This window comes from Cetorhinus maximus, chromosome 25 (genome assembly GCF_964194155.1).
Source record: "Cetorhinus maximus chromosome 25, sCetMax3.hap1.1, whole genome shotgun sequence".
Taxonomy (NCBI): domain Eukaryota; kingdom Metazoa; phylum Chordata; class Chondrichthyes; order Lamniformes; family Cetorhinidae; genus Cetorhinus; species Cetorhinus maximus.
In genome coordinates, this window is record NC_135903.1 from 25363500 (window position 1) to 25391242 (window position 27743).

Sequence of the window (27743 nt, forward strand, 5' to 3'; positions counted from 1 at the left end):
TTTGGAAGAGAAATTCACTGTATTCCTAGACAGGGAGGAATGTTTCTTAGCACCAGTCAAAGGTTCTTCAAGCTTTCTGTGCTGCGTTGCACTGCTTTAAGAACCTAAGCATAAATAGCACCTTTCTTTTTATATATTTTTTTTCTTATAGCTGTGTAACCTATCCCAGTACTTCTTTTTGATTCACTGTGGCTTGCTAAAACATTAGGTAACATTTTGTGTGAGGTAGCCCTATAAGTTTTGTATTGGAAGATGTGAGGATTTTAATCTTCTGCACTACAAAATAGCAAAGAACTGATGCTTTCCCACCACATGTAGAAGGACAATAACAAGCTTTTGACATTTTTTCAAATTTATTTTGCCACCTGAAAATGGTACATACAATCTTTCAGTTTTTCTCTGCAGTGGTATATGGCAAAATGTCACCTGCAGTGATCTCTTAACTCCAGGGAGAGGTTTACACCTGACAAGTACTTTTTTCCTGTTGCCATAGAAACAGAGAACATAAAAAAGTGTCCTTGTAGTTGTCCCACCCGTCTTCAGGCCCGAAGTTTAAGCAAGTGGACCGTGGCTGTCGAATGAATTAGAATTCAATGCATAGAAAGTTTAGAGATGACTGCAAGTAAAGTTCAAGTCCGTTTTACAAGAAGCAGACTGGGCCAATGTCAACACCAAATTCTTGATCAGCGCCACCAACGTCCATAGGTGCAATGTCAATAATAGGCAGTCGTGATGTTTTCGTTGTTTTGTATTCAATGACTGTCCTGCCCCATTCACCAGTATGTCTCTGTTGGATTGAAAGAACATCAAGAATCATTAATAATTCATGGCATTGCATGAAGCACCATGTTCAATGTATTTTCACCTTTATCACCTGCAGCCTGTATAGAATCTGCCTGGTTTTCATTTCATTTGTTTCCACTATGTGCTTGCCTTACACCCTTTAAATTAACACCCAGTGGCAAAAATGAAAATTTACCCCATGAAGTATCAAGACTCATTTTGTACATAGCATCTCTCAAGACTTAATTGCCTTTGACAGATATAACTTGAGTAGTTTAAAGAATACATGTAATTTCATTAAAAATATTAAAACGTGGGGCGCAAGTAGCTCAGTAAGTTGCATTAGATCTCACTAATATAACAGGCTGCACTGTTAATAGACAAGATCAGAACATTCTTTACGATCCTGTACTTCTACTCTATGGATGTTGATGTAAAAAGAGTCTTCAAGATTTCAAACTCACCGTGCAACCATCCTCAGAAACGCTGTATGTGAATCGACTGTTGCCTTCTGCTCTGATTTCAATTTCATTGGAACCTTGCAGCAATACAGCCTTCTTCAGGTTACCGGCTTCTTCATCCATGTAGGCAATGCTGTTCTTACAGTGGTATGTGATGTTCTGGGTTGCCTCAGAGGACATCAAGCGCAGGAAGGTAATCTGGATTGCAACATCACCAGCGAGGACACCATCGTCACTGCCATAGCCAAACTAAAAGGAAACAAAAGATAAAGTTAGGTTATTCCTTAAAATGAAACCAACAGTTATTAATATAAGACAACATATAAATGGTTTTGAAGCAAGCTTCCAAGCTAGAAGATGAATTCACTATTTAACATTTGCAAGATTTGAAGTACCCTTTTCACTAAACAAATCCATTTTAATCTGCTCTCTTATAAATAAAACAAAATTCGACACAATGAATTTGAGTGGATAATGGTCTTTTTAAAAAATAAATATTCATACCTGGAAGCCGCCATCCATGTTCTCGCCAAACCAGATGTGCTTCTTCTCCTTTGGATTCTTGGTTGTGTACCAGTTCTTTTGTGGGATGGACTGTGGGCTTGAGTAGACGCAGGTCTCACCAGTTTCCATGTTACAGTATACACGGATGGCATCCAGAGTGCAGCCTTGGTTAGGATCGATCCAATAATCGCCTGTGTGATAAATGGTAAAGGCATTTAGTGTTCCACCCATGGTTCAGCAAGAGTAGTTTCAGTCAGGTCGTGGTGCTTCAAAAAAGCTGAATAAAGTGAGATTTTATTGACCTAAAAGTTAATTCACAAACTATACATTAACATAATTTTGAACTTTTTTTTTACAGTTGCATTTTGCTTTCATTAAAGTACCAATTCCCTCGATATAAAATATCTTCTGTTACTGCACTGCATTTTGTTTGTGAATAAGATAGTCCCTATGTTCAAATTTATGCTGAGGTTAAATGCAGCATTGCTTCTATACAACGTGGATATTTCTTGTTTTGTGTACTGAAACTCACCGCTCTTCCATTCTGGGTGGCACATCTTCAGGTCACGGCAAGTACGGGCTGGGTTCTTTCTGGTACCCTCGGGGCTGCGGATGCTCTCAATCTGCTGGGTCAGGGATTTCAGGGTGGTGTCAATCTGAATGTCACGGTCTCCAACAGCACCGGCATCATCTGCTCTGAAGTAACGGAGTGGATCTGGGCCTTTGTCGGTTTGTGGTGCTGCAAATTGGAAGTCGAATCCTCCACTAGATGGGCCAGGTGGGCCAGGGATACCAGGAGGTCCAGGTGGGCCCTGTACGGTGACAAATGCTGTAGTTAAGTACAGATGCGTGAAAGAAGATGAAGTTCATGTCAATTTGCAAATGCAGCAGCATGAGTTGAGACATTACTTACAGCGGGACCCATGTCACCATTACGACCACGAGGACCAGGTGGACCAATAGGACCAGGCAGTCCACTAATACCATCTTTACCAGGAGAACCAGCAGGACCAGCGGGACCCTGGAAGGAAGGAAAATACATTAACAAATGGAAACAGTGGCAATTTCATTATGGTATTCATATATTCTTCATAACCTTAAAAGCAAAAAATCTAAATACTTAGTCCAAGTGATTAGAAATCATGTTACACATTACAAGCTTTACTGATTTAGCTTTAAATATTTTCTTTTATTAAAAACCACAATATTTAAATACAGTATACATATTTGAAAAAAATAATATATTTGAAAAGTGCCATCTCTTTTGTTCAATGAAGAATATACTTACACGTGGGCCAGCAGCACCAGATGGACCGGAAGGACCTTGTTCACCAGGAGGACCCTGTTCAGATAGAGAAACGTATCAATATGGAAAATATATCACAGAGCATGAATGATTTGATGGATGGGAGAAAAAAAAAAGTTCTGTCATGAAAATGGATAACTTACGGGAGGACCAGGCAGACCTTGAATACCAGGGAAACCTCTGTGGCCTTTGATGCCTCTTGCGCCAGCCTCACCAGCTTCACCTCTATCACCACGGGGACCGACAGCACCCTAAAGTGAAAAGAAGCTTAGTTGCTCATATTTTGTATTTACAATTCTGGAAAGCTACAAAACGATCACTTCACTTGGGATAATATCTCCTATGCTCTTTTCACTAGCTAAACTTAAGTCATTTCTTACGAAGACACTTCTACATTTTGGTTTAACTACCTTATTTTTGTGATTCCATTGATCAGTATAAAGAAACCAAAGAAGAAAGTATTAGATTTACTATTGCTTTACATCTAAATTACACAACATCCAATGCATCTGTAAAATTGTTTTCTGAGGCTTTTTCTCAGCAACTCTGAAAGTAAGAATTTGAGTCTACTAAGCAAAGATAATTTTAAAAAGCAGAAGTTACTTACCAGAGGGCCACGAGGACCCATTGGACCAGCAGGACCAGCTGGGCCAGAAGCACCCTGAAGGACAGAAAAAAAATCAGATGTAAACATAATTTTCAAATGAATACATTATTTTAAAATCAGTACCTCTTGAAGACTGCTAATTTTCAGTTATATTTCATGTCATAAATGGTACACTTTTAATTAACAGCATTAATTTCAAAATTAACACTGGAACTTGAACAAATAACTACAGGCAATCTGCAGTTATTCGCTTTGCATGCTCAATCTTAACCTGACATTACTGATAATTAACTGCATGATATTTTAATCTGGATAAATATCTAACATTTTAGGGACTGTAGCGTTGTACATTTAAAGAAGTTGTCTGCAGCGGAACTGTTGATAATTTTTAAGTAAGAATATTAAAAGAGGATAAAAAAGCATAATTACTGGTTCACCGCGATCGCCATTCTTGCCAGCGGGACCAACTGGGCCAGGAGCGCCAGGGGCACCAGGAGCACCGGGAGCACCAGATGTACCAGTCTCACCACGATCACCCTACACATGAATAAAATATTTGTTATAATACAGTGACCATTAGTTCATTAAAATTATTAATAATATTTGGGGACTTGAAATGCTACTAACCTTAGGACCTGTAGCACCATCACGACCAGGGGCACCTTCAGCTCCAGGAGCACCCTGAAAGAGATAAAACATCAACCTAAATAATCTGAAGGATTGACATTAAAATAAATTAATCTGATTCCTTTCAGCAACACTCTCAGGATGCATTTGCTCGTTCACTGTAGTGTTGGTGCAAATTTCACACAAACATTGCAGTTATAATGTGAATGCAGCTTAAATCAAGAACAGGGCATACCCTGATTCTCTGGAGGAAGAGATCTTACACCAATGTGATTCAGAAGGAGCTTGAGTCTTAATACCCAATTGGCAGTACAGATTTGGTGCCATTGTGAAACTGAAGTCACTTCACCCTAATACTAAACTTGCAGAGTGATCACAGTGATTTGAAGGCACTTATTCTGGAGTTTCCATCGAAGTTGCAGCAGAAGTTCAGAAGACTACTCCAACCTCCCCTCCCCAACACCAGTGCCCTCCCGAGGAAATTCCAGATGGAAATGTAAACACACCCTCGAAAGGTACTCTTTCTCTTGCTCTCTCTTTTCAGGTACCATACCCTACCAAGTCTTTGGCAACCATGATCTTTCATGTGTTGTTTCATGGCTATGTTTAGCAAGGTACTACAGTGGTTTGCCAGTGCCTTCTGAAGGTTTTGGCTGACCAGGAGACTCTCCTGCTATTACCACCTGCCAGAGGCGTATTGGAAGGATTTGCAGGTTGATAATCAACCTGTTAGCCAAGTTATAAATGCACCTTCCATAGCCATCGAGTCGCAGATGAGACTCAAACGCAGAGCTTCTGTCTCATACCACTGTGCCACTAGACCTCTATCAAAAAGTACTCCAAATATTTATTTTAAGGAGTTAGATTTGTGAAGTAACAGAATAACTTATCTCAGGACTGATTATTGAAAAGGACATGATTTGATATTTGGTATGTGTATCAGTCTAATTCATTTTCATAGGTCAATTATTATCTGGAAAGTATGAGTCTAGGTGAGGTGGGGGAACAAAGGGATTGCAGAGTACAACTATACCAATCACTAAAGGCTGCACCATAGGTTAGCAAGGCCATAAAAAAGCAAACCAAGCCCTCGACTTTATTTCTAGAGGGATAGAAGTAAAAAGTTGATAAGTTATGCTAAACCTATGTCAAAGTGCAGTTAGACCAGACTTGGAGTACTGTGTGCAGTTCTGGTCACCATGTTATAAAAAGGATATAGAGGCACTGGAGAGGGTGCAGAGAAGGTTTACAAGGATGCTACCAGAAAGGTGTGGCCATGCATATCAGGGAAGCATGAACAGGCTGGACCGCTTTTCAATTCACATTCCACCTCTGAGTTTACATTTCTGAATCTAACTCACTTGTCCTATTGGTAGAATCATGGACCCACGAAAGATCTGAGTCCATGGCCCAGATTTTCTAGTCAGCAGTGAAAAAAGAAGGCTAAGTGATGGCCCAAAAGAGGTCTTCAAAGTTACGAAAGATTTTGATAGAGTGGATACAAAGAGCATGTTTCCACTGGCGAGGAAGAGTGTAAGAGAGGGAATTGATATAAGATAGGAACCAAGAAACCTAATAGGGAATTCAGAAGAATTTTTTAACCTAAAGAATGATGAGAACATGGAACTTGCTGCCACAGGGACTGATTGAAATGAATAGAATAGACGAACTTAAGGGGCAGCTAAAGAAACATATGACATAAGGGAATAGAAGGCTACGATGATAGGTGAGGAAAGAGGCTTGACAGGAACATAAATGCTGATATGGGCTTGTTGGGCCAATGGCTTGGTTGCATGCAGTGTACCCTACGTAATTTTGTTTAGGAGCATTCTGTGCTTAATTCTATATGCAGTGAAATGTGGGACATAATCCTATTTTATGTTTATGCATTTTTAATGAAATTCTTTGCTCTGCTCTTTTGACAAAGGATGACAGAGAAAAGAATTTTGAGGAGACGTGCTGATGAGTTCATATATAAGCGTTTGAGGACAGCATTAGTAAGTCAATCTTAAATCAATATTTCCAGTAATTTAAATAGTAACATCCTTACTTCACGACCAGATTCACCAGGTGGGCCAACTAGACCAGGAGGACCCATTGGGCCAGGAGGACCACGGTCACCAGATGCTCCAACTGGACCTTGTTTGCCAGGTTCACCCTGAAAGGATAGAGAAAACAGTTGTGCTCAGTGAATAAAGACTTTGGCCAAGACAAGATGTAACAATGTCATAACAATGGCATAGCAAATCAAACAGCTAAATAAATATTAAATGTATTTTTTGCTATCAGAAGAACATCTTAATTCAGAAGCATGATCATGAGTAAATGTCTACGAAGTCACTTCCAAGAGAGGAAGCAATTATGTATCATCTGTTGATTCCATCACAAAGAAGAATTTATAGCTAGCTCAGGAGTTTAGAAGAAATGTAGCATATTGCATTCGCTGTTTGCTATGTGGGCAACATTGCAGAAAAAAGTAATTGCTCTGCAACTTACAGTTTTTCCTGTGATACCCATGGCACCACGTTCGCCTCTTGGTCCATTCAAGCCAACAGTACCACGCAGACCGGCAATACCTTGAGGTCCAGGGTTACCGGGTGGACCCTATTAGAGAAAGAAATTGAGAAAATATATAAGAACTGAAACATACCTACTGATTTCATTCTTTTTAATAGATTGTCTCTTAAAACTATTCATATTTAATGTCAGTAACTACTGCCTCATTAGTTAAACATATGAAAAGAGAAAGCCCTCTTCATTGTCCATTAAATAATGTATGATCAAGAACAGGAGCACTATGTTTGCAAACTTTGCTCTGGTATAATGGGTAAGAAGGAGTGAAACAGGTTACAGTGGTTGTTAAGGGATTAAAAAGCTTTGGCTTTCAGTAATGCTTAAGGGTGTGAAATTTGACTTCAGAAGTGAGACAAAACAGATGGTAGCAGATTGGTCACCCATTATAAATACAAACTGATTTTCCTCACCATTAACTTCAATGGAAAAGGAAGACTGGATGGGCTGAATATCGAGTGGATGAACCACTATTGTCTGTTTTACAACACTGGAGAAGTTGAACTTCGTCCCCAAAATCTCTTGCCACTTTTCATATTTACATTACTATGCTTCCTTTCAAATGATATTTAAGGGGAGAATTTTTCAAGTGACCACTTAATGATGGGACATTTAAAGTTAGTGCCAAGAAAGCATTCATTTCAAGTCTGCGTGTTTCAAGCCAAACAAACTTACAGCAGGACCATCAGCCCCAGGAGAACCCTTCTCGCCAGAAGGACCAGGAGCACCAACATTACCAGGCTCACCAGGGCGACCAGCAGGACCGGTTTCACCACGAATACCTTTAGCGCCTTCTTTTCCAAGAGGGCCTGGTGGACCAGGAGGACCAGAATTTCCCTATAAATGAATGTAACAGTTAAAGCCTATTTCTCAAGCTGTAATCTAAATAACCATAGTGATAGTAAAGAAAAAAATCAGAAAATGTCCTTGAATTACCAACTAATATTGCTACATTGCTACTATTTTGTAATGATGTTAATATTTTGTCTGAGATTTTATTAATAGGTAAATATTACAATTACATTTCACGGGATGAATATCTTACTGTATCATATTTTTCAATACAATAACAAATACATTTCTTAAAAATTGATTTTAAAATATTTGGATGATGTACTTACACTTGGGCCAGGTGGACCAACTCTACCAGCAGCACCAGGGAAACCAGTAGCGCCCTAAAACAGGGGAGAAAATAATTACAACAATTCATTATTTCAATTATATTTTATCTATCTATATATGCATGTACTACAAAATATTAATACTGCAACATGTGAAGCATTTATGCTCACTATTTATTATTATTTGGAAATGTTCTAATAGACATTTATTGTATGCAAATAACAGTGGCATATTTAAATTCAAATGCTTCATCTTCAAAACTGCTTTTGCACATTTCCAATGCACCTTCCACCATGTACCAGCTCTGAGTTTACGCTTCTAAATCTAGCTCACTTGTCCTGTTGGTAGAATCATAGACCCATAAAAGATCTGAGTCCATGGCCCAGATCTTCCTGTCAGTGGTGAAGCGACGGCAATTGCCACTGACCTCAGAGAAAGATGTCCACAAAGATCTAACCATATTTTTAGCATGTTTCCTGTTTCCAGACAGCTGTTTAACTCCAGTGCCTGGTCAGGGGGATGTTTTGGTCTGCAGAAGCAGGCAAGCAGCCAATCACATTGAAGTATTCACACAGTAGATCAGGAAGTGAAAAGCACCTACTCTTCTTTACTTTCAAATTTTCATATCGCAAAACATTTTTAGGAAAATGTGTTTTTTTATTATTATAGAGAAATTTGACTCTATTAATAAATTAGCTTCTCAAGGCCAATTAGGGTGTATAGCCATAATTCAAAAGTTAGTGGGCCATTATAAACCCAATTACACTTCATTCAACAAGGTGTAAATTTTTACAGTGAGGCTAATGAAAGAGTGGGAGTTCTCCCCAATTCATAAGATTTCCCACTGATTGCAGTCTCTGGGGTTTGTGGCGAGGGATGGGGGAGGTGAGGTGGTGGGTGGACTCAATAGCACATCCTCTGTAGAAGTGTAGAATTACTGTCAGCAACCTCTGGATTTCCGTGTTGATCTGTGCATGTGGGGACTCCACGTGTTGCAGTCGGTTTCAGTGGAGTAAAGACAGCAAACACTGAAAATTTTGCCATCATTACGGCTGCAAAATCTGGGCCAATATGGCCAGGATAAGGAAACTGAATTAAGTCATGTAAATGCAGGGGTCAGGCTCAAGTCAGTCAGTCCTGGAATCCAAAATAAAATGTGCGCCAAATGTCATTGGAACGTGACACAGTGACATTGAAGGGGATTGCAATGATTTGTTTGAAATAGTTCAAAATATGAACTTACAGGTGGACCTGCAGCACCACGAGCACCTTTAGAACCAGGGGGACCAGCAGGACCCTGTGGAAATAGAAAAAAGAGGTGGTCTTGTATTAGAAGGAGTTATACATCAAGATTTGTGGGAAAATACAGTTCTCTTTTTAAGCTAAGGATACAGTTTTTATCTGAGAGCACCCTTGTGCTTTTTTTCTAGTTACTTACAGGTGGGCCAGCGATTCCAACGGCACCAATAGCACCTGGAGGACCAGGTTCACCCTTTGCACCAGTATCACCAGGTTCGCCTTTAGCACCAGGTTGACCATCAGCACCCTATGAAGAAAGGAAAAACTATTTTCACCTAGGTAACACTGATGCTGCATAAATGCTAATATATATTGTCACCATGCTCTTAAAGGTCAAATACAATATTATGTATATAAGGTAACAGTTGTTACTCTTAATATAAAATAAGATATAATAACTACATTACTTTTATATAGCCTGACAAATGCTTAAACATGCAATGATTATTTTTCAAAATCTACATCAAAACCATTTACGTACCAAGTTCCATTTACTAATAAACTTCACGCGCGAACCATATTTACCAATAAATCATAGCTTTTAATATAAACAGTTTGCAATACTCACAGGAGGACCAGCAAAACCAGCAGGGCCAGGAGAACCAGTTTCACCACGTTCACCCTAAACAGAAGTGCAAAAGATCAGATACACGTATTACCATCAATGAAGCTTCATCAGATATGAGAAGAAGATGGGTTAAAAAGGACTTCAGGAAATTAAATAATGTAAGAATTGAAAAGGGACAGGGGTCCATTATGATGGGGTCCTGCATGTAGCTGGCAGAGATTGTGGATGATTTTGCAGTTCATGCCAGTTGCATGTTAGACCTACCAGCAGAATGAGGGTCTTCAAAAATGTGCTTATGAATGTATGATCATTTTTTGTAAATTAAATTTTACTCACAGTAGCACCACGGGCACCAGCGGGACCACTAGGACCAGGAGGACCAGCTTCACCCTACAACCAATGGATAGATTAAAAAATGATTAAAGCAACATAGAACAGAAAAATATAACATGAAAATATTTATACTATGTATTTTGACATTTATTAAGCATCAAGTATTAAAATTGTGATTTGGCTATGGTGGTGAAAAGTTGCTGTTTAGGTTGCAAATGGTTTTGAGAAAGAAATGTAAGATCTCAGTAGATGACTAGTGTCATTTTATGAATTAATTCTATCTTGTACTTCACATATAATACTATGTTAAGGATACAGGGTGTATGACGTCAAGTTTACAGTTCTTTTAAAAGGATTTTAATCATGAAATAATAAGCATCATTGAAAAACTGTACCTTCTCACCAGGAGCTCCAGAATGACCAGGTGGGCCAATTGCGCCAGTCATGCCCTAAAAATGATCACATTTTGAAATTAGTACCACGGTTGTCGGTAACTTTTGATTGTACTGATACTTGGAGAAATATGGCAGAATGTAACTATGAACAATTTTGAAACTATCAACATAATAAGATAAATTCACTGAACTTCTGCTCCCAATGGGGAATTATGCTCAATGGGAGTGCAGCAAGGAGCCAGTTCTATAATATTATTGCATCAGTCCTCCAGCCTGAAATCCCATTGATCACAGCTTCCCACTAAGAGCACAAGTTTGGAAACTTACGCAAAGCTTTCAAACTTATATCAACGAGCATAAGCAGAACATTTTTCAAAAAAATATCTGACCACTTACTCTCAAGCCATCTTTGCCAGGAGCACCATCACTTCCCTTTGGACCTGCCTCGCCCTTTGTAGAGAGAGAGAAGCCAAGGAAAGTTGTTATTTTTGGTCACCTATGTACAATTAGCAAGTAACAACAAAATATCTTTACATTTACAGTTTTGTGAACATTTAAGTCAAAACTAATAAAAATTTGCAACATAATTGTGCTGAGTATACTCACTCTTGTACCCTTGGCACCAGGAAGACCACTAACACCACGATCACCAGGCATACCCTGCATACCAGGAGGACCTTGAGTACCGGGAGCACCAGGAGCACCAGGATCACCCTGAAAAGAATAAGCAAGTGTTAATGTAATATTACTGGGTATGTGACAAAGATAAAGACTGTCTAAATATAACTCAATACTTTCAAAATTACAATGAATGTTTTTCTGTATCTGATAAAATATTGTTCAAGTGATGTGTCATACATATTTTAAAACCATGCACATCTCTGGAGGTTTCTCATTAGCTCACTTGAATAAGAACTCGACTCCTTGATGTTTTGCATGTTTTGAGAAAGAGAGTGCATTTTTAAAATTTAAAGGTGTTATTCATGACACACACTTTCTTGCTTCTTGGAAAGTTCTCGTTATACTATTTCCATCAAGCATGGGTGTCACGCCTAAGTATTAAGTTTAAGCTGGTGAGGTTTAAATACTTATATTGCACTCGTGCCTTTAAGGTGAATAAAGCTAGGCACCACAGAGTCACCTTCTTCATGTAGCCCTGGTGTAATCAACTCTGATCCTTGCTGCATGCCTCTCCAGGTTGGCATACCAATCCAACACTCTACAGTTCTGGATGTATCTCTGCCTGATCTGCACACTGCATTCCCCACCCAAAAACACAGACCCAATCCCTCCACCCCCAAGCTTCCCACCATCACCTAGGATGCTTCACCTATCAACCTAAGCCCTAGCTCGCTCAAATCTGACTTCAAAGGTTTCTTCGCCCAGCCCATTTGTTTCTGACAATCTTGTTCACTGAGACTTGCACTTGAACTCCATCCCCCCAGCACACAGTGCTAATCTAACCCAACTTCGATACTTGATCTTCTGTTATCAGCATCTGGCACCAAACTCCCCTCCCCCCACCATCCTCCCCAAGAAAAGAACTTTTGGCTAAGTGAGCTTCCACATGGTGAATTAACTGAACAAGTCAAATAAGCCTTCTGGTTCTAGAATGGCAAGTATAATAAATGCAAGTTGTTGTTGACCTAGAAATCCTTTAATTAATCCCCCTGGTAAGTGTGAAATAATTTTAATTCTGTCACATCTTGGATGTTGTATCTGAGGATTTACCTTAGGGCCATCATTACCAGCAGAGCCAGCAGCACCACGTTCACCTGGAGGTCCTATGGCACCAGCACTACCGCGTTCCCCTGTGAAACCTCTTTCGCCCTAAAGAAAAGGGATTGAGACATTAGAAAAAAGCATGGATGCAAATTTTTCCACTACAAGGTTTTCTTTACAAATGGATTTTGTTTTTAAAAAGGAAACTTACCCTTGGGCCAGTACCACCAGGAGGTCCGATATCACCAGACAAACCCTATTGTACAAAAATAAATAGCAATTAAAATCCAAAAATTTCTCACATAAACCTTAACCTAGGGAATTTTTAATGGACAGTTTCTCCCTTATATTTTCATTTTTTGCTCATTTATTGTCACCCAACAAGTTCAATAATGTTCCATTACAAGGCCATATATAAAGTCTCAATAAATTGGAAAAGATTTTCTGTGTGCAAAGTAAATTCGCAAATGTATTCTTTAAAAAAAATCTGTTTCACCTACAGAGAAAAAACTTCTCCTATTAATACTTTCAATAAAAAAATGACTTATTTTCCTCTCATTTACACTAATTTTCCTTGCTATCTAACAACCTGAGAAGTTATATTGGAAATTGGAGAGGGGTAGCGATATGAGCCCCACAAAGGTTTAGTACACTCATGATTACATTCACATTAATCTGGTGGTGGTAGTGGAGTCCTGTTTATATTCAAACGGTGATTAAAAGAGATAATGCTAAATAAAGCCTTGGAGGATCATGATTACCTGTTGCCAGCAATGCTAAGTTAACTTCATAACTGATCAAAGATTATTGATTTGTCCAACACTAATATTGAAAATGTATTTTGCTCGTAATAATATTCCAATACATCTTCCTGTCATGATACATACCTGTTCACCAGGTTTTCCACCCTCACCAGCAGCACCAGGAGGACCTGGGAGACCCTATTAAAGTAGAATTGGGATATTGTTTAGTGATAATTGAATATAACAATATACTTATTCAAAACAATGTTGCAAATTATGTTACATCATTATAAATTCTGAAGATTATTGAAGTGTTTGATACCTGGAAGCCAGGAGGTCCTGCGGGACCCTGTTCACCTCTCTCACCAGCTGGACCCTGTTTGAAAAAAACGATTACAGATTCAATTATTGGTTTTGATTACAATATATATATATATTTAGTTTTGCAATGTGCTATAACGATGGATAAATATAATTGGGTGTCCAGTCCATCGTGCATCCAATTTCTAATGTTATCTTCAAAAATATAAATAATTTTAATATAAAAATAAGCAGTTGCTGTATAATTTGTTTTTTGCTTTGGTACTAAGTTAAGTAAAGCCAAAGAGAAGGGAGGCAATGTTTTCTTTGATTTTCAATATTTTCAATTTTTCTTTCTCCTTCGCCAATCTGCTTCCAACGTATTGCTGGGGTGGCTACATTTTTCAAGCTAAGAACTTTTACCTAGTTGATTAGATTATTTTGTACGTTTACTTACAGCAGGACCAGAAGGACCAGGAGCACCAACTTCACCATCTTTGCCAGCAGGACCCTATAGGGGAAAAAAAAATGTTTAAATTTTTGAATACACCTATTATTGATAATCATCCATTACAAATGTTACTAACTGAGGTTTCAATATAGAAAGCCCTGAACATTATTAATAACCATGTTGAACCAGTAATGTCATGAAATGCATCGAGTTTTACAATTTGTATTAATTTAATGAATGATAAAATCTTTAAGACATTGGAGAAATTGGGCCTAATACAACATAATATACTTACCACTGCACCAATGGCACCGACAAGTCCTCTCTCACCAGCCTTGCCAGGCTCGCCCTATAGGACATAATATATTATTAAATATGGGCATCATATTATGAAAGATTTATGTAAACTTGCATTTTTAAAAAATAAATTGGATCTCCTTAATTCATAAGCTTATACTTCCCTTGCATCTACCAAATGCTTCATACTATTGACTTTAATTTTGCGGAATAAACTATCAAAGCCCATAATGAGTCTGTAAAATACTGTTTCTGATATCAGACAGGTACAAGCAACTAGAACTCATATAACACTTCCTGTTCTCTACTTTAACAAAGAGGCTACCCCATTATGAGCTCCCAGGCCTCAAGCAGCCAAAGACAGGGCTGTGCCACTTGTCCAGGCACCAACCCGTTCAATTCCAACTTTGAGCTAAAATTGAGGCTAGTAGTGGCTATATTAGGGCAGATACTGGCACGTTTTGCAGCATTATATTTATCTGCTTTTCCCTCAAATTTGGTGTCATCACATGCTTTAAAGGACATTGGCTCTCATTAAAAGGATTGTAATACATGCTGTTTAGCCTTTCATTTTGATTTTCATACTTACAGCAGCACCCTTAGGACCAGGGAAACCCATCACACCAGGTTGACCTCTTGTACCAGCAGGACCGGGTGGACCAGCACGACCATCTTGACCAGCTGGACCCTGTTAGGTTAATGTAGCATATCAGGTTGAAATTTGTAGGCTTGCCATAGAAGCTCACACTATACCTAGATTTCTTTAATAGAGATATTTGCTACATTTATTTCATACATAAGTAATGCACTATAAGTTTAAAATGTAGCGTCATTTAAAAAAAAATTCAATTCTATTCACTCTATATAATGACAACTTGGTATATACATCGGGTAAACAGCTTTCAACAAATGTTCTAAAATGTTTTTCTTGAGGAAAGGAATACTTACAGGGGCACCAGGTTTGCCATCAGCACCAGGACTACCAGGGCTACCAGTCAGACCCTAGAATACAAAATTGAATTAACATTGGACCTTAATACATTTTTCAGAAACATTCCAATGCTTTTCACAAAATGCGTTGCAGTTAGGTAGGCGGCCTTAGCAATTCGAGTGCACACTGTACTATCCTACAAATAGCAATGAAGTGCATTTGCAATTTATTTGTGTTTAAGTTGGATAGAATGTTTCCTGCTCTTCAAGCAATGTCCTGCAATCTTGTATATGCACCTGAACAGGTAGAAGACATCATCTCTACATTTGAAGTACTCCCAATGTACCCGTACTAGGTATTAAGTAGGAACCAGCTTCAATCACAGAATCATGAATTCCAAAATAGAGGAGACAAATGTGCTATGACATTTTGAATAGTCTTGGGGACCATTATATTTTATATCAACTATTAACAATTTTGATTTGCTGTGCTTGATCAAATATCTCAGTGTTTTAAAGGTAAGTTGAATTTTGCTCCTTTTCTCTGGTAGCATGTTCCATTGATCATGCAAGATGTATTTAGTTACTTCAAAAATATAATGTTGCTGCATGCAAAATTATGCACAAATTTCCTTCCATTTGCCAATGTTAACAAGAGTATAGAGCAAGGGGCATGATTTTATAATTGCATCTAAGTTTTTACTACAAATCATGAGGAAAGAAAAATGTGTCCCTTATTTAATACATGAAAATATCATCTTGTAGTGAGCATTGCTTAATACATACATGTTGTTAGTATGTTTTTCACGGTTTTAGTTTTATACCTATTGTAGTGATAGGCAGGTTTTTATTTAATGTTGCTTAAGCATTATCCTGGTCCCTTACCCCGGTACCTTATCCAGGTACCTTACTCTAGTCAAATACTCACTCTTGCACCAGGGAGGCCGGCTTCACCAGGTCGGCCAGGTTCACCGGTAGCACCTTTGAGACCAAGAGCTCCGGCAGGACCACGTTCACCTGGAATACCCTATAACAGGAAACACACAAAAAAATAAGGAGTTTGAAGGAATTTGCATACTGTACAGCTCCTGTAACAATGAACAAAACAAAAGAGTTTTAGTAGAATTTACATACCTTGGGACCAATAAGACCCTCAGCACCAGGGAAACCACGGTTTCCAGGACCACCCTGCAATGGAATGAAAGGTAAAGAAACAAGATGATGCATTTTGTAACTGCATAAGAGATTAGAAAAACATAAGATAACAAACTTAATAATGTTAATGAAAATAACACTTTCAACTTACACGTTCACCAGGGCTGCCAGGAATTCCCTGAACACCAGGCTCACCACGAGCACCCCTCTTGCCTTCCTCACCAGCTGGGCCAGGTGGACCTTGGGCACCAGTAACACCCTAGAAAATATCAAAGTTACAATCAGTGGCCACTCAATGGGGCAATCGACCTATGTTGCATTCTGTATTATTGCACAGTTTGATCATGTCTCTTATTACACTAAAATCTATGAAACAGTGAAGTGTAAATAATTTTGCATATAGCTGAAGATGAATACTTACAGCTTCACCTTTTGCACCAGGTTCACCCTTGCCACCAGGAACACCAGCTTCACCCTAAGGTATAAAAAAAATTAAAAGTCAGAAGTCAGCAGTGAAGCAGGTTTCTTTCCTAAAAAGTGATGAGATGACTTCTGCCACCTTGGCCCTGAAATTCTACAGAAATTGTCCTGCTGTATGTCCAATGAGAGATCAATCAAATAGATTTACGGGAACAGTACAAATAACAGTTTTTAAGCTGTCTACATAATTTCCCTAGAGGTTCCATAGATTTCCTGCTAAAAGTTGCAGAGGGCGACCGGTAAGACCTCCCCGTAGAACATCAGGGTCTAGTTAGCTGTTTGAATATGCATTGTGTAATGTATATAGGCCCACTAGCCAGCAGATAAAATAACAGCTACACAGTATTTTTGTAGTTAAAATATTTGTGATGATATATATTGCATGTTGTTCATGTTGATGATTAAAGATGGATATAGAGAGTATTGTCAATACTCTTCATAATTAGTACACTAATACAGCAAAGCCGTTTAATTTTTTTCATCTGGATTGTATATTAGCTTTTATATTAACCCTTAGGCCGCCAATGATGAGCGTCTTGTTTTGGTGGGACCAATTTTCTGGGCTGCTGAAGAGAATGTTCATTGGATACTTGCTTTAAAAATGAATATATATGTTAGAATGAATCAGTTGTTTGAGTGATGGGACTAGTTCAAAGTCTAATGTCGTAGAGTTCAACGGAATGATAAAACAGCAATCAGGCCTAATCTTCAGCCCATCAGTGGCCATGTTTCAAAGGTAATTATCCAACTTAGGAAGAGAGGCCAAATCCTTAGACAGGTGGGCCAAAGGATGAAATAAAAGCTGAAACAAATGGCGTGAGAAATACTATAAAAATTCATACAGCGAAAATGGATAGAACAGGAAAAAAAGAGAAAGTACAAACAAAGTCACTTAGGCCTTTACTCCTATTTGAAATTACTCTATGGGTGGAAATTTAAGGCCCCTTTCTTGCTGCAACAGGGCCGTAAAATTTCGCCCTACGCGTGTGAGTTTTGGTGGTGTAAAATTATACTGCAGCCATTAAACTAATTCTGAAATTGAAGTAATATAATCCTGTTGTATTTAAAGATTCTTTTAGTGTCAGAGGGTGCGACTTGAAACTTTGAGAAAAATGGTTGGTCCAGGGATACCCCAGAGTCAGTGGGACTCGAAAGGTCAATCTAATCTTCCTCTCACTTTAGTGGATGGCCCAGTGTTTACTATGATGGGAAACAAGATACATTTCTGTGGAGGCAGCAGCCACTTACCGTGTTACCCTTAGGGCCAGTAGGTCCAACAGCACCTTGTGGGCCACTTGGTCCACGTGGGCCAGGGAAGCCAGGAGCACCAGAAATGCCAGGAGCGCCCTAGAACACAAACAGGCAAAATATCACTCAGTGCATTCAGAATTTACTGGAAGACCTCAGTTTACCAAAATAGTTCAGGATGCAAAAGGAATTATTTACTCACAGTTGCACCTTTGGCTCCAGCTTGACCATCGCTACCAGGGCTACCCTAAATGATAGGAAAAAAAATCTATTAATGGGAGAAATGTTTAAGAAGGCTTAGAAGCATATAAACGTCAAAAATGCACCAAAACGTTTATGGTGGATAGTCTTGAGTTTTCAAATAAGTACAGTTAAATTGCCTGTCTCAAGGGCAATTGGAGATGGGCAAAAAAATGCTGACCTTGCCAGCAACGCCCACACCTCACGGAAGAATAAATAAAAAAGACACCCTCCCACCGACCCGTCCGCCAAATTACTTACGGGAGCACCAGTTGGGCCAGCAGGTCCGGGATTACCAGATTCACCACGAGCACCAGCAGGACCATCAGCACCACGACCACCAGCAGCACCAGCTTCACCCTAAACCAAAATCAATAGAGTCTTTTTAACTTAACAAATTGATTCTTTCATTTCAGTGTTAGAATGCTACAGCAGCACAGGGAGGTTCAGGACAGGTTTGGGCATAAATATCCAGGAGCTTCTAATAGGACTGGTATTCAATCATATCACTGAATAGTCTCGGGTTAACTGAATGGAAGCCATTTTAAAACAGCAACTAGCATTCTGTTTGGGCCTTCACAGGAATAAGAAATGTCTGACAATTTAACCTATGCAAAATTATGTAACTAGGATCAAAAGACACGACAGGGCAAAGGTGAAGAGAGATTTTTTTCAGACACAGGTTTCGGTGTCCCTTTAAGGCTATTCAGTTTGGAACTCATGAACAGAAAAGATCTGTGGCTGTGCCCCATGATATATTGGCTCTCTTAGCATGTACAATTGATGTCTAATTGTAGTGTTCATAATATTAATGGTTGAACAGTTAGCTTAAAATGGGCAAAAATATGTGTACAAACCAAAAGGTTGGATTATTCACAACTATATTCAGTGAAAATAAAGAATGGAACAGTTATTCTTCAGCTTTCTACATAGTAAACTAAAAACACATATAAATATATATATGGAGTATATGGAGTTAGGTCACAGATCAGCAATGATCTCATTGAATGGCAGACAGGCTATAGGGGCTAAATGGTCTTCCCTGATCCTACATTCCCAACGTTCCTGGCTGCCATGAAATTCCAAGATAAGTTGTTCTTCCTATTGTAAGGGCTGCTAAATGAATGTTTTCAATGTATTTATGAACCTCGTGTCAAACTATAGTTTTTATAGTGTTTATTTTCTATTGGTTTAAATCAACAAAATTTTGCTCTGCATTTGATCAGCTTGGCTCTACCTGTACATTAATATAATCACACAGGTATTAACCTGTGAACATTTTTATATTTAAGAAGAATGTCTGCTGTGCGCTACTCCCCCACTTTGAAGCTCACTATGGATCTCTTCATAGGCACACTAAGGCTCTGTTTTCATTTCAGACAGAAAATGCTCAGGACTAGTTGCCTGCATTTGCATTAACAAAACTCATTCCCTTCTCCCAGTGGGAGAATAGTCAGCAGCTATTCACAAAGATGCATAATTCACTGAAGATGCAAAGATGCAATGGTTCTTTACATCACTGAATGCAACTGAGAAACAGAAAACAATGCAGACAACAGCATTCTTCCCACATAAAAGCACCACGGAAAATGCAATAGATATATCCTTTAAATCCAAGCCTAACAAAACTAGCTGTGTAACAAGGCAGCATGGTGCTTGTCACTTTTAATCCCTTAGAGACAGTAGGATGAGTCAATGGTAGACATGTTCTCACACCAGCATGAAACACTAAAGATTAGTTTCTGCATCAATATTGTAAGGTATGAGTGATTTGCAATTCTATGTGCCAAGTCAAAGTTAAATTTGCCTCAACCTGACCTTCATACTGAATAGAGCTTTTTTTAAAATTTCTCTCATTCAGACTCATGCTTGCTAAGGGGACACCATGAAGAACATCAGTTACATCAGGAGATAACTACCATTTTAAATGCAAAATTGTGGCATAAATACCATACCTTAGCACCAGGAGCACCAGGGAAACCAGGGGGACCAGCTGGACCAACAGGACCCTGAAAGACAAGTATTTAGATTATGTTACATTCTGGAAAAGAAGACAAATTCTGGAAAACAATGAGTACTTAAGTAGAGGAAGCAATCAGTTGACAAAAGGTACTTACAGGTGGACCAGCACCACCAGCGGCACCGTCATTACCACGAGCACCCTACAATAGTTAAAGGAAAAGCTCATTGTTACATTGCTGCCAAACAAGTCAGGGTAGAAAAATGTAAGTACATTTAAAATAGCTTTTTATGATGACAAATCATATGGGTATTCCAAATAGTTCATAAATATAATACTGTACTCACAGCAGGACCAGGGGGACCAGGACGACCTCGCTCACCAGGAATACCACGTACACCCTGTCCAAGGTAATATGTCAGGTTATTTCTATTTCTATTCAATTTAATACATATCATTGTAAATATAGAAGCATGCGGCGTAATGGTGTTTCGTCAATGCTTTGACAAAAAATTGATTGCAATACTTATCTATAAGGGTAATAAATTCTGTTTAAAAAGTAGGGCCCCAAGTTCCATGAGATTCCCATGATCTTGAACCTTAATTTCAGTGGAGCAGAGGAATCCCTAGCAAAACTGCGTGAATGGCTGCTTTTACATGCATACCATTTCCATAGGGGTTCCGATCAAGAATCCAGAGAAATATCAGACATAGGTGTCAGTATAAAGTGGTGTTCCCTCCTTTATACTCATGTCTACCTTTTTCTCCCAATTAATGAATGGAAGAAAATGTAAACCATAATAGCAAATTGCTTTCCAAAGCAAAATTGATATTGATGTCATACTGTGCACTACAGGCCTAGAGTATTATGTTATTTACAGATTAGTAATGGACCTTCCATGTAGATAGCTTTCAAAACAAATGGATATGTATATTATAATTGTATCTCTCTTATTGCAATTTCCCAAGACATTCAATAATGGTGGTGTTTGCAGGAAAATTAATAATTTGCTTACCATTGCACCAGGGCTGCCATTTTCACCAGGAGCACCAGTTTCACCCTGTTGTAAATGGAATAAAAAGCACAGTTAGAATACTGATTTGTTATTATACAAATGATATTAAATATTGTGCACAACTAGAAAGGAAGAAAGAGCATTAAAACGAACACTCATTCCACTTTTAATGAAAATGGAGACATTACCTTAGGGCCAGCTGGTCCAGAATCACCCTTAGCACCATCTAGACCATTGTAACCCTGTAGAGAAAGGACAAAGTATTGAGCAATAAGGTTCTTTTAAGCTGACCAATATTTCATAACTGAATTTGTCTTTATGGATTCAAATTGCTATATTAAAACATTTAATTTTTTCTTACAAAACATCACTGTGCAATGTATTAATATATCATATTTGAATATTAAACTGTAAAATTAAACTCACTCTGTGTCCTTTGATTCCTGGCAGTCCAGGAGTTCCAGGGAAACCACGAGCACCCTAAAATATAACAAAAGTCTTGTAAAATAAGGGAAATATCTGAAAAACCGTTGTCTTTGTGTGAAGCAGCACATAACAATTTAAGGCGCACTGATTTATGTATGTTTCATATATAATTAATATATTTGAAAACTGAATGTTTCAATGTGCCGTCTTGCTCTCATGCAATCATCAGTGGCTTTTGTTTAATAACTAAGCATGTGACAGGAAAAAAAAACCTAACATATTGTATTACATGGATGTTGCAATATGCTCGATAAATGTTAGTAGAAAATCCATTACCTGAGGACCAGGGGCACCACGGTCACCGGGACGACCAGCTTTGCCATGTTCACCCTATGGAGAAAAAGAACAAGTTCAGCTACTTGTAAACTGCAAAGGAGATTAAAGTCAATTATTCTGAATGAGGCACAACATGCACTTAACCAATATGTAGATTTGTGAATTTAATGTTACCTAGTATGTACAAGGACTGGGTTTAAAATTTTTTATCAGTAATGATCGCATATTACTTCAATGTTATTTCAGTTTGGCAGAAGGGATTGCATTCAATCGTCATAAATACATTTGTGAAACAATGCTGAAAGTTGTGCCTAATACAGAAAGTGAGCAGCCAGTGATTGCAGGTTATTGTACTAAGTACATTTACAGACCATTTGCGACTACTTACATCATCACCATTCTTGCCAGGAGGGCCAGGAGGACCACGTGGACCCAGTGGACCCTAAAAGGTTAAAAATATACAGGTAACAATAATAAAAACATAGCAACCAAAAGGAAATTATGTGGTGTAGTTAACTGGACAAAATATTTATGCTGTCAATAATTTGCTGAAATTAATGATTGCTGATAGCCAGCATCACAATATTCTCGTCGCTAGCACATATTTGTTTGGGTAGCTTTCTTCTCAAAGCACCAATGGTAAAGATCCAGCTTGAGGTAAGTTATTTGAAAAATGGTAACCATGCTTCTAAGCAATGTAATGTGAGTGAACACTACATTCTTAAGGGAACTGTGGTGTCCTTTTTTACTGATTACTTACAGGTGCACCTGGTTCACCAGGTTCTCCTTGGTGTCCCTGGAATCCTTGAGGGCCCTAAAGATTAAGCAGCATAAAGAATAAATTAATAATCAAAATTTGTGTTGCTTTCCAATTAAAGTTCTAATCTCTTTTTATAATAGAATCATGGATAGCAACATTTTAAATGTTTAAATATTTTGGCTAAGCATCCATTCTACTAACTTTTAACACATTTGTGGTAATCAAATGTTAAACGATATTTTAAGGAAACCAATTTTTTTGTACTTACGGGTGTGCCAGGTGGGCCAGGAGCTCCTCTGGGACCCATTGGACCCTGGGAAAAAAACAAGACTCACTTAGTGAAGAGACATACAGGGTCATGCACCATTGTCATGTACTTTACCTTCCATTGTTAAAAAATAATCATAACTGTTCACATTTACCAAATCAAATTAAAAAAATACACTGTAAAACATGCACTCACTAATCTTTTCCCACAAGCCAATGCAGTCTAACCTCAACTGATCTTAAGCTAATGGTTCTGTTACTCTTAAACTATTCATGATTTAGGCTTTCTTTCAGCCAGGTCAAAGTTAATTCTACATATCTTCACTCTCAGTGACTAAATGTGACTTATTTTACTTCAGGAGTGTAAAGGTGACCTAAAACATTGCAAACTTGATGGACGGATTATTGAATGTACTCCTACATACATTGAATGGAATAAAGAACAATGGATCATACCATAGGTCCAGGCATTGGAATACCGCCAGATGTTTTCTCACTATAGCCACCGCTCATTTGAGGGAGGAAGTTCTGGAAGAGAGCAAAGTTATTTTAGATGCCTGGCACCTGCAAAAATGTATTGGGAATGATTAGAATTGTAGCAGTGTTTGTTTCAATAGGAAAACATTGAGAGTCACTTACTCCGCCAAGGCCAGATGTTCCAGGTGGACCAGGGGGACCAGGGGCGCCATCACGGCCTGGGGTTCCTGGAAGTCCATCTCTTCCTGGTAAACCTGGAAGTCCCTAAAATTGCAAAACAAAAGATTATGATCAATGTTAAAGAGGAAAATATTGTGTATATCATTTCACTTTGGTTGTAATTATTACTTTATCAACACTCCTATCTATTATCATCTCTTTAGTTGCCACTTCCTGTTTGTCATTTCCTGTGTATGGCAAGTCTCTAAAGCCTCTCCATCATTCTCAATGGATTCCTAATAATTTTAATGAAACCTTAAGAGGCTAATACTTCTAGCCATTGACTATGAATTATTACAATATTTTAAACTTCAGTTCCTGTCTTTTTTAACATCTGAATAGTTGCCCTTTATAATCATTGTTTCAGTCAGTCATCTGGACATTTTTTTCAAATGGGATTTCATAATAACTTGGAAGCAATAATGTCACATTTTGTTTCAATAAAATAGTAATGGTGTACTTACTCTATCACCCTTAGGACCAGGTTCTCCCTTGGGGCCTTGAGGTCCCTAAAAAATTACATAATCATTAAAATTATGAATAAAAGTTTAAGAAAGTACAATGCATTGTATACTTAAGTCAGTTTGTGGTTTGTATATAAAAAAAAAGTTTCTTTTTACCTGAACTCCAGGGCCAGTAGGATACTGAAAAAAAAATTAACAATTTAGAAGTCAGTATCTGGATATGTAATAAAAGTGATAGTGTGTAAATATGTTATTTTCATGCAGCCTCTTAGTGAAAATGTGGTGTACTTACTGTTTCTCCGCTTTCTGCTGAAACAAAATTTAAAAAAAAAGATTAATCTGTAAACAGGTTTTCTCAAATAACAGATCAAACTATAATTATGACTCAGGAATGACAGGTAATTTGTTTACTGTGCATATGTTTTCAGGGCTGGGAGTGTTAAAAGTTAATTGGTTGTAACACTGCTTCCTGGTTTAGCTCTACCTGGAGGAGGGTGTGTTATCGTCATTGGATCATCCAGTGATGTCACACTTAACGCTCAAATTGAAAACACTAAAATACTTAAAAACTGGTTTAAACAAGCCCCGCTTTTCCAAAATAACCCAGAAAGAGACAAAAGTCTGGGATGCTCTATTATCAACAATGACATGCTCATTTAATTTAAATTTAACTCAAAAAAAAGAGAAAAGTAGCTTGTTCATTTTGCCTTTGCAGTCAGCGCTGTACTTGTTGCATTACACAACCCCAAAACATCCAATGTCACTTTCAAATGATTCGGCAAAATGTTTCACAACAAGGACATAAACAATCATTGTCCGGTTTAATGTAGCCATTGCTATGTTACTAAGCCAGTATCGAATTACATTTCTATTAATACGAAGCTGGACACCTGCAACGTGAATTTTGTCAAGTTACATAAGGTGAGGTTGAGAATGACCGACTTCCAAAGCTGTCGGATTCGATTAATTCCAGCTCGGTTTTGCACTATTTCCCACCTTCTTTAAGGTTAGTGCATTTATTGTTATTACTTTCCACAGGGGATGAGGTTAATATACATGTAGCTATTATTTTCCAACTTCTTTAAGGTTAATGCAGATATTGCTATTATTCCGAATTTGTTTTGCTGCCGATAATTCAGAAACGGAATTTGGTAGTTCTATGCCTGGGGGGGTCTGAATTGGTTGTCGGTTACTTGTCGATAAACGTCTTCAGAGCCTTCAAGCAGTTGACTTGAGGCTCCGAACACCTGCTAAATGCCCAAAGCAAAAAGGTGGCCAGTCACACTTACGTCCTTGTTCAGGGCAGATAGGGCAGCATTCTCCGAAGGGGATTTCAGCATTGGGGCAGTCGCTGGTTTCCTCGCAGATTATGTCGTCGCAGAGGATCTGGCCGTTGTCGCAGACACAGATCTGGCAGGGCTCGGGTTTCCAGATATCCTTGTCCTGGTATTTCTCCCCATCCTTTACGCAGCTCTGTCCGTTAGCTGAGAAACAAACAGGGGGTGGGGGGTTAACCCATGCTTCACCCAGCGCCCTCCCAGGCGCAGAAACCCAAGAGCAGAAAGATGAAAAACTATTTGGCAAAGGTGGGGGGACCTTGGGTGGGTGGTGGTGGGAGGGGGTGGATGGTGGTGGGAGGGAGGAGTGGGGAGGAGGGGGCCAATAAGCAGCCTTGGGCTAAAACAGACCCCAAATCAAAGGGACGAGAAAATCATGCAGATTCATGTTTATGTATCACCAACGATACAAAACAAAGCTGAAAACGACATTTCTTAATAAAAATAGGCTTTAGACATAATTTGGTAAACTGTACCACATAATTCAATACCTGAAGTTTCCAGACTTAAGCTTTAACAAAGTTTCGAGTTATTTTCGCTCTGGGGGGCTTCCTTTATTTCACTCCCAAACATTTAATGAAACATTTTTGACTCACAAAAAAACCTTCAAGCCAACATCATCAGACCAGAAATCCAACAGATGGCGCTCAAGCTCCATCCAAGATCCACCGAACAGTTACCAAATTGCCACACACCAGCCAGCAGTAAATGGCACAACAGTGCACCCAAGTTATTTCGTCAATTCAAAGTAATTTCATTTGAAACTCGTCCCAGTGAAATTGCTACATGGAGCTAGAGTAAATTAGACCTTGGTTTCCTTTGGGGGCGGGGGGCGGGGGGGGGGAAGCTGCTTCAAGCAATAGCTGCAATTTTACACGTTGCCTCGGGACGGCGCTGTTGGACCGTGGCGCTGAACTAGTGCTCGCAGCTGCTCAGTTCTGAATGTTGCGGACAAACATCTGGATCGCTTATATCCCGAAGACTGCAAATCTCTCCCCTTTTACACATTTTAGTTTCCTGGCTTGAATTTTAAACGAGTTAATTTCCGACATTGGAACGATCTTGTTCTCATTTAAAGACAACCTTACAGCGATAATTCATTTAGCATTATAGCTGAACTTAGAACTAGTTAAAGTGCCTAACAATTAAATCTGGATTGTTTCCCGTGAATGTTTCTTAGTTAGTTACCCTTTTATTATTCCTTTAAAGTATCTTCTAAGTCACGTTGTGACCTGGTTTCCTTGCCCTTTCGACACTATTTTCCCTATTTTTTTTTAAAAAAAGACAAACTTGTTTGAATTTCGCCACAAAGGACTGTTCTGCTGTGACACACCCACTGGCAAAGGCAGCTGCTTTCAACCAATTGTCTGGTAGATTGTTCTTCATTTCCAACTAGAGTGATTCTGGTATTTGCCTTTGTTCTGTTCGTGTCTCTTAAACGCGGAGGATACAGTAAATCCTCAACATCTGTATGTTGGCGGACAAGTTAGACCTTCTGGGAGTCACGAACAAGCTTTGTGTTGTACAGATGTGTTTTTTTTTTCATGCACTAAGTACCAAGGGGGTCGAAAAGGATTCCATAAAAGGGAATTCGTCGTAGCAAAATCGTTTACATCGTTAAGAAAAAAAAAGACACCTGGTTGCTGGATAACAAAAAAAAAAATCTGGGACTGTACATGAGGGAAAAAGGTTTAAACTTTGCTTTACATTGTTCGAACTACATTTCTACAAGCCACTTTCACTTTATAACTCCTTTTTTTCCCCCAAATCAGAAACAATTAAAGATAAACCTCTCGCCGGTTATTTCAAAAGTTTCAGTGACTTCTTAGCAGGCAGGCGGGTAGATTTTCTAGCAATTCTGGGAGAGAACCGAACAGTAAAGGTAAACAGAATGGGAGATCGAGAAAGCAACACTTACTATCATCATCTTCTGCTTGACATCTTCCCACTACTAACGTTGCTGCTAGCAACAGCAAAGTCCGAGTATCCACAAAGCTGAACATGTCTAAATATTAGACATGTAGACTCTTTGGGGTAAAGGGAAACTTTCGTTAGCGTCCGGACATACAATGTTTCTGGCGTGTAATTCCAATCTTCAGCACCGAGCCCCAGCAGAAACTTCCTACTGTTCCGTTTGCCGATCGACCGGCCTTTTATGTGTGCCCATAGCTTTGGAGGTGTGAACGGTTGCCGCCCATCTCTAGACAGGCTAGTGCCTTCCCCCCAACCACCCCCCTCCCCCTCCTCCCACCACCCCCCCCAACTCCCTCCCACCCGTCTCTGGAAAGCAGCGAGGTTCCCGCCCGCGGGAGGGTCCACATGTCCCATCCCATCCACTG

At 38.9% G+C, this 27743-nt stretch overlaps 1 protein-coding gene across 1 annotated transcript; it reads right to left on the reverse strand.

Annotated features, from left to right (window-relative positions):
- Positions 1-334: 334 nt before the first annotated feature.
- LOC144667973 (uncharacterized) lies at positions 335-27535 on the reverse strand. Its single transcript, XM_078529638.1, has 53 exons — positions 27323-27535; positions 25357-25551; positions 24360-24373; positions 24224-24247; positions 24068-24112; positions 23547-23648; positions 23364-23435; positions 22909-22953; positions 22641-22694; positions 22269-22322; positions 21881-21934; positions 21545-21598; positions 21307-21360; positions 21119-21163; positions 20450-20503; positions 20260-20304; positions 20098-20151; positions 18404-18502; positions 18105-18149; positions 17903-18001; positions 16596-16649; positions 16326-16433; positions 16154-16207; positions 15948-16046; positions 15038-15091; positions 14679-14777; positions 14088-14141; positions 13799-13852; positions 13364-13417; positions 13186-13239; positions 12510-12554; positions 12308-12406; positions 11183-11290; positions 10973-11026; positions 10577-10630; positions 10185-10238; positions 9849-9902; positions 9420-9527; positions 9225-9278; positions 7981-8034; positions 7535-7696; positions 6785-6892; positions 6339-6446; positions 4289-4342; positions 4091-4198; positions 3662-3715; positions 3198-3305; positions 3037-3090; positions 2662-2769; positions 2281-2560; positions 1749-1939; positions 1248-1493; positions 335-787 (listed from the first exon to the last, which is right to left on the reverse strand). The coding sequence occupies exons 1-53, from the start codon at positions 27405-27407 to the stop codon at positions 641-643; spliced, it is 4389 nt and encodes a 1462-aa protein (XP_078385764.1). The 5' UTR covers positions 27408-27535; the 3' UTR covers positions 335-640.
- Positions 27536-27743: the final 208 nt, after the last annotated feature.

Bases quoted from the DNA above. Each gene is read 5' to 3' on its own strand.
- LOC144667973 (XM_078529638.1), bottom strand. From the start codon at position 27,407: ATGTTCAGCTTTGTGGATACTCGGACTTTGCTGTTGCTAGCAGCAACG. The intron at 14,142-14,678 runs GTAAGTATGAAA...TATGTCCTATAG, and splicing joins CTGGTCCTAAGGGTGCTGCT to GGCGAGCCTGGCAAGGCTGG. The intron at 13,418-13,798 runs GTAAGTAAACGT...TTTTTCAAACAG, and splicing joins CTGGTCCTTCTGGTCCTGCT to GGTCCAGCTGGTGAGAGAGG.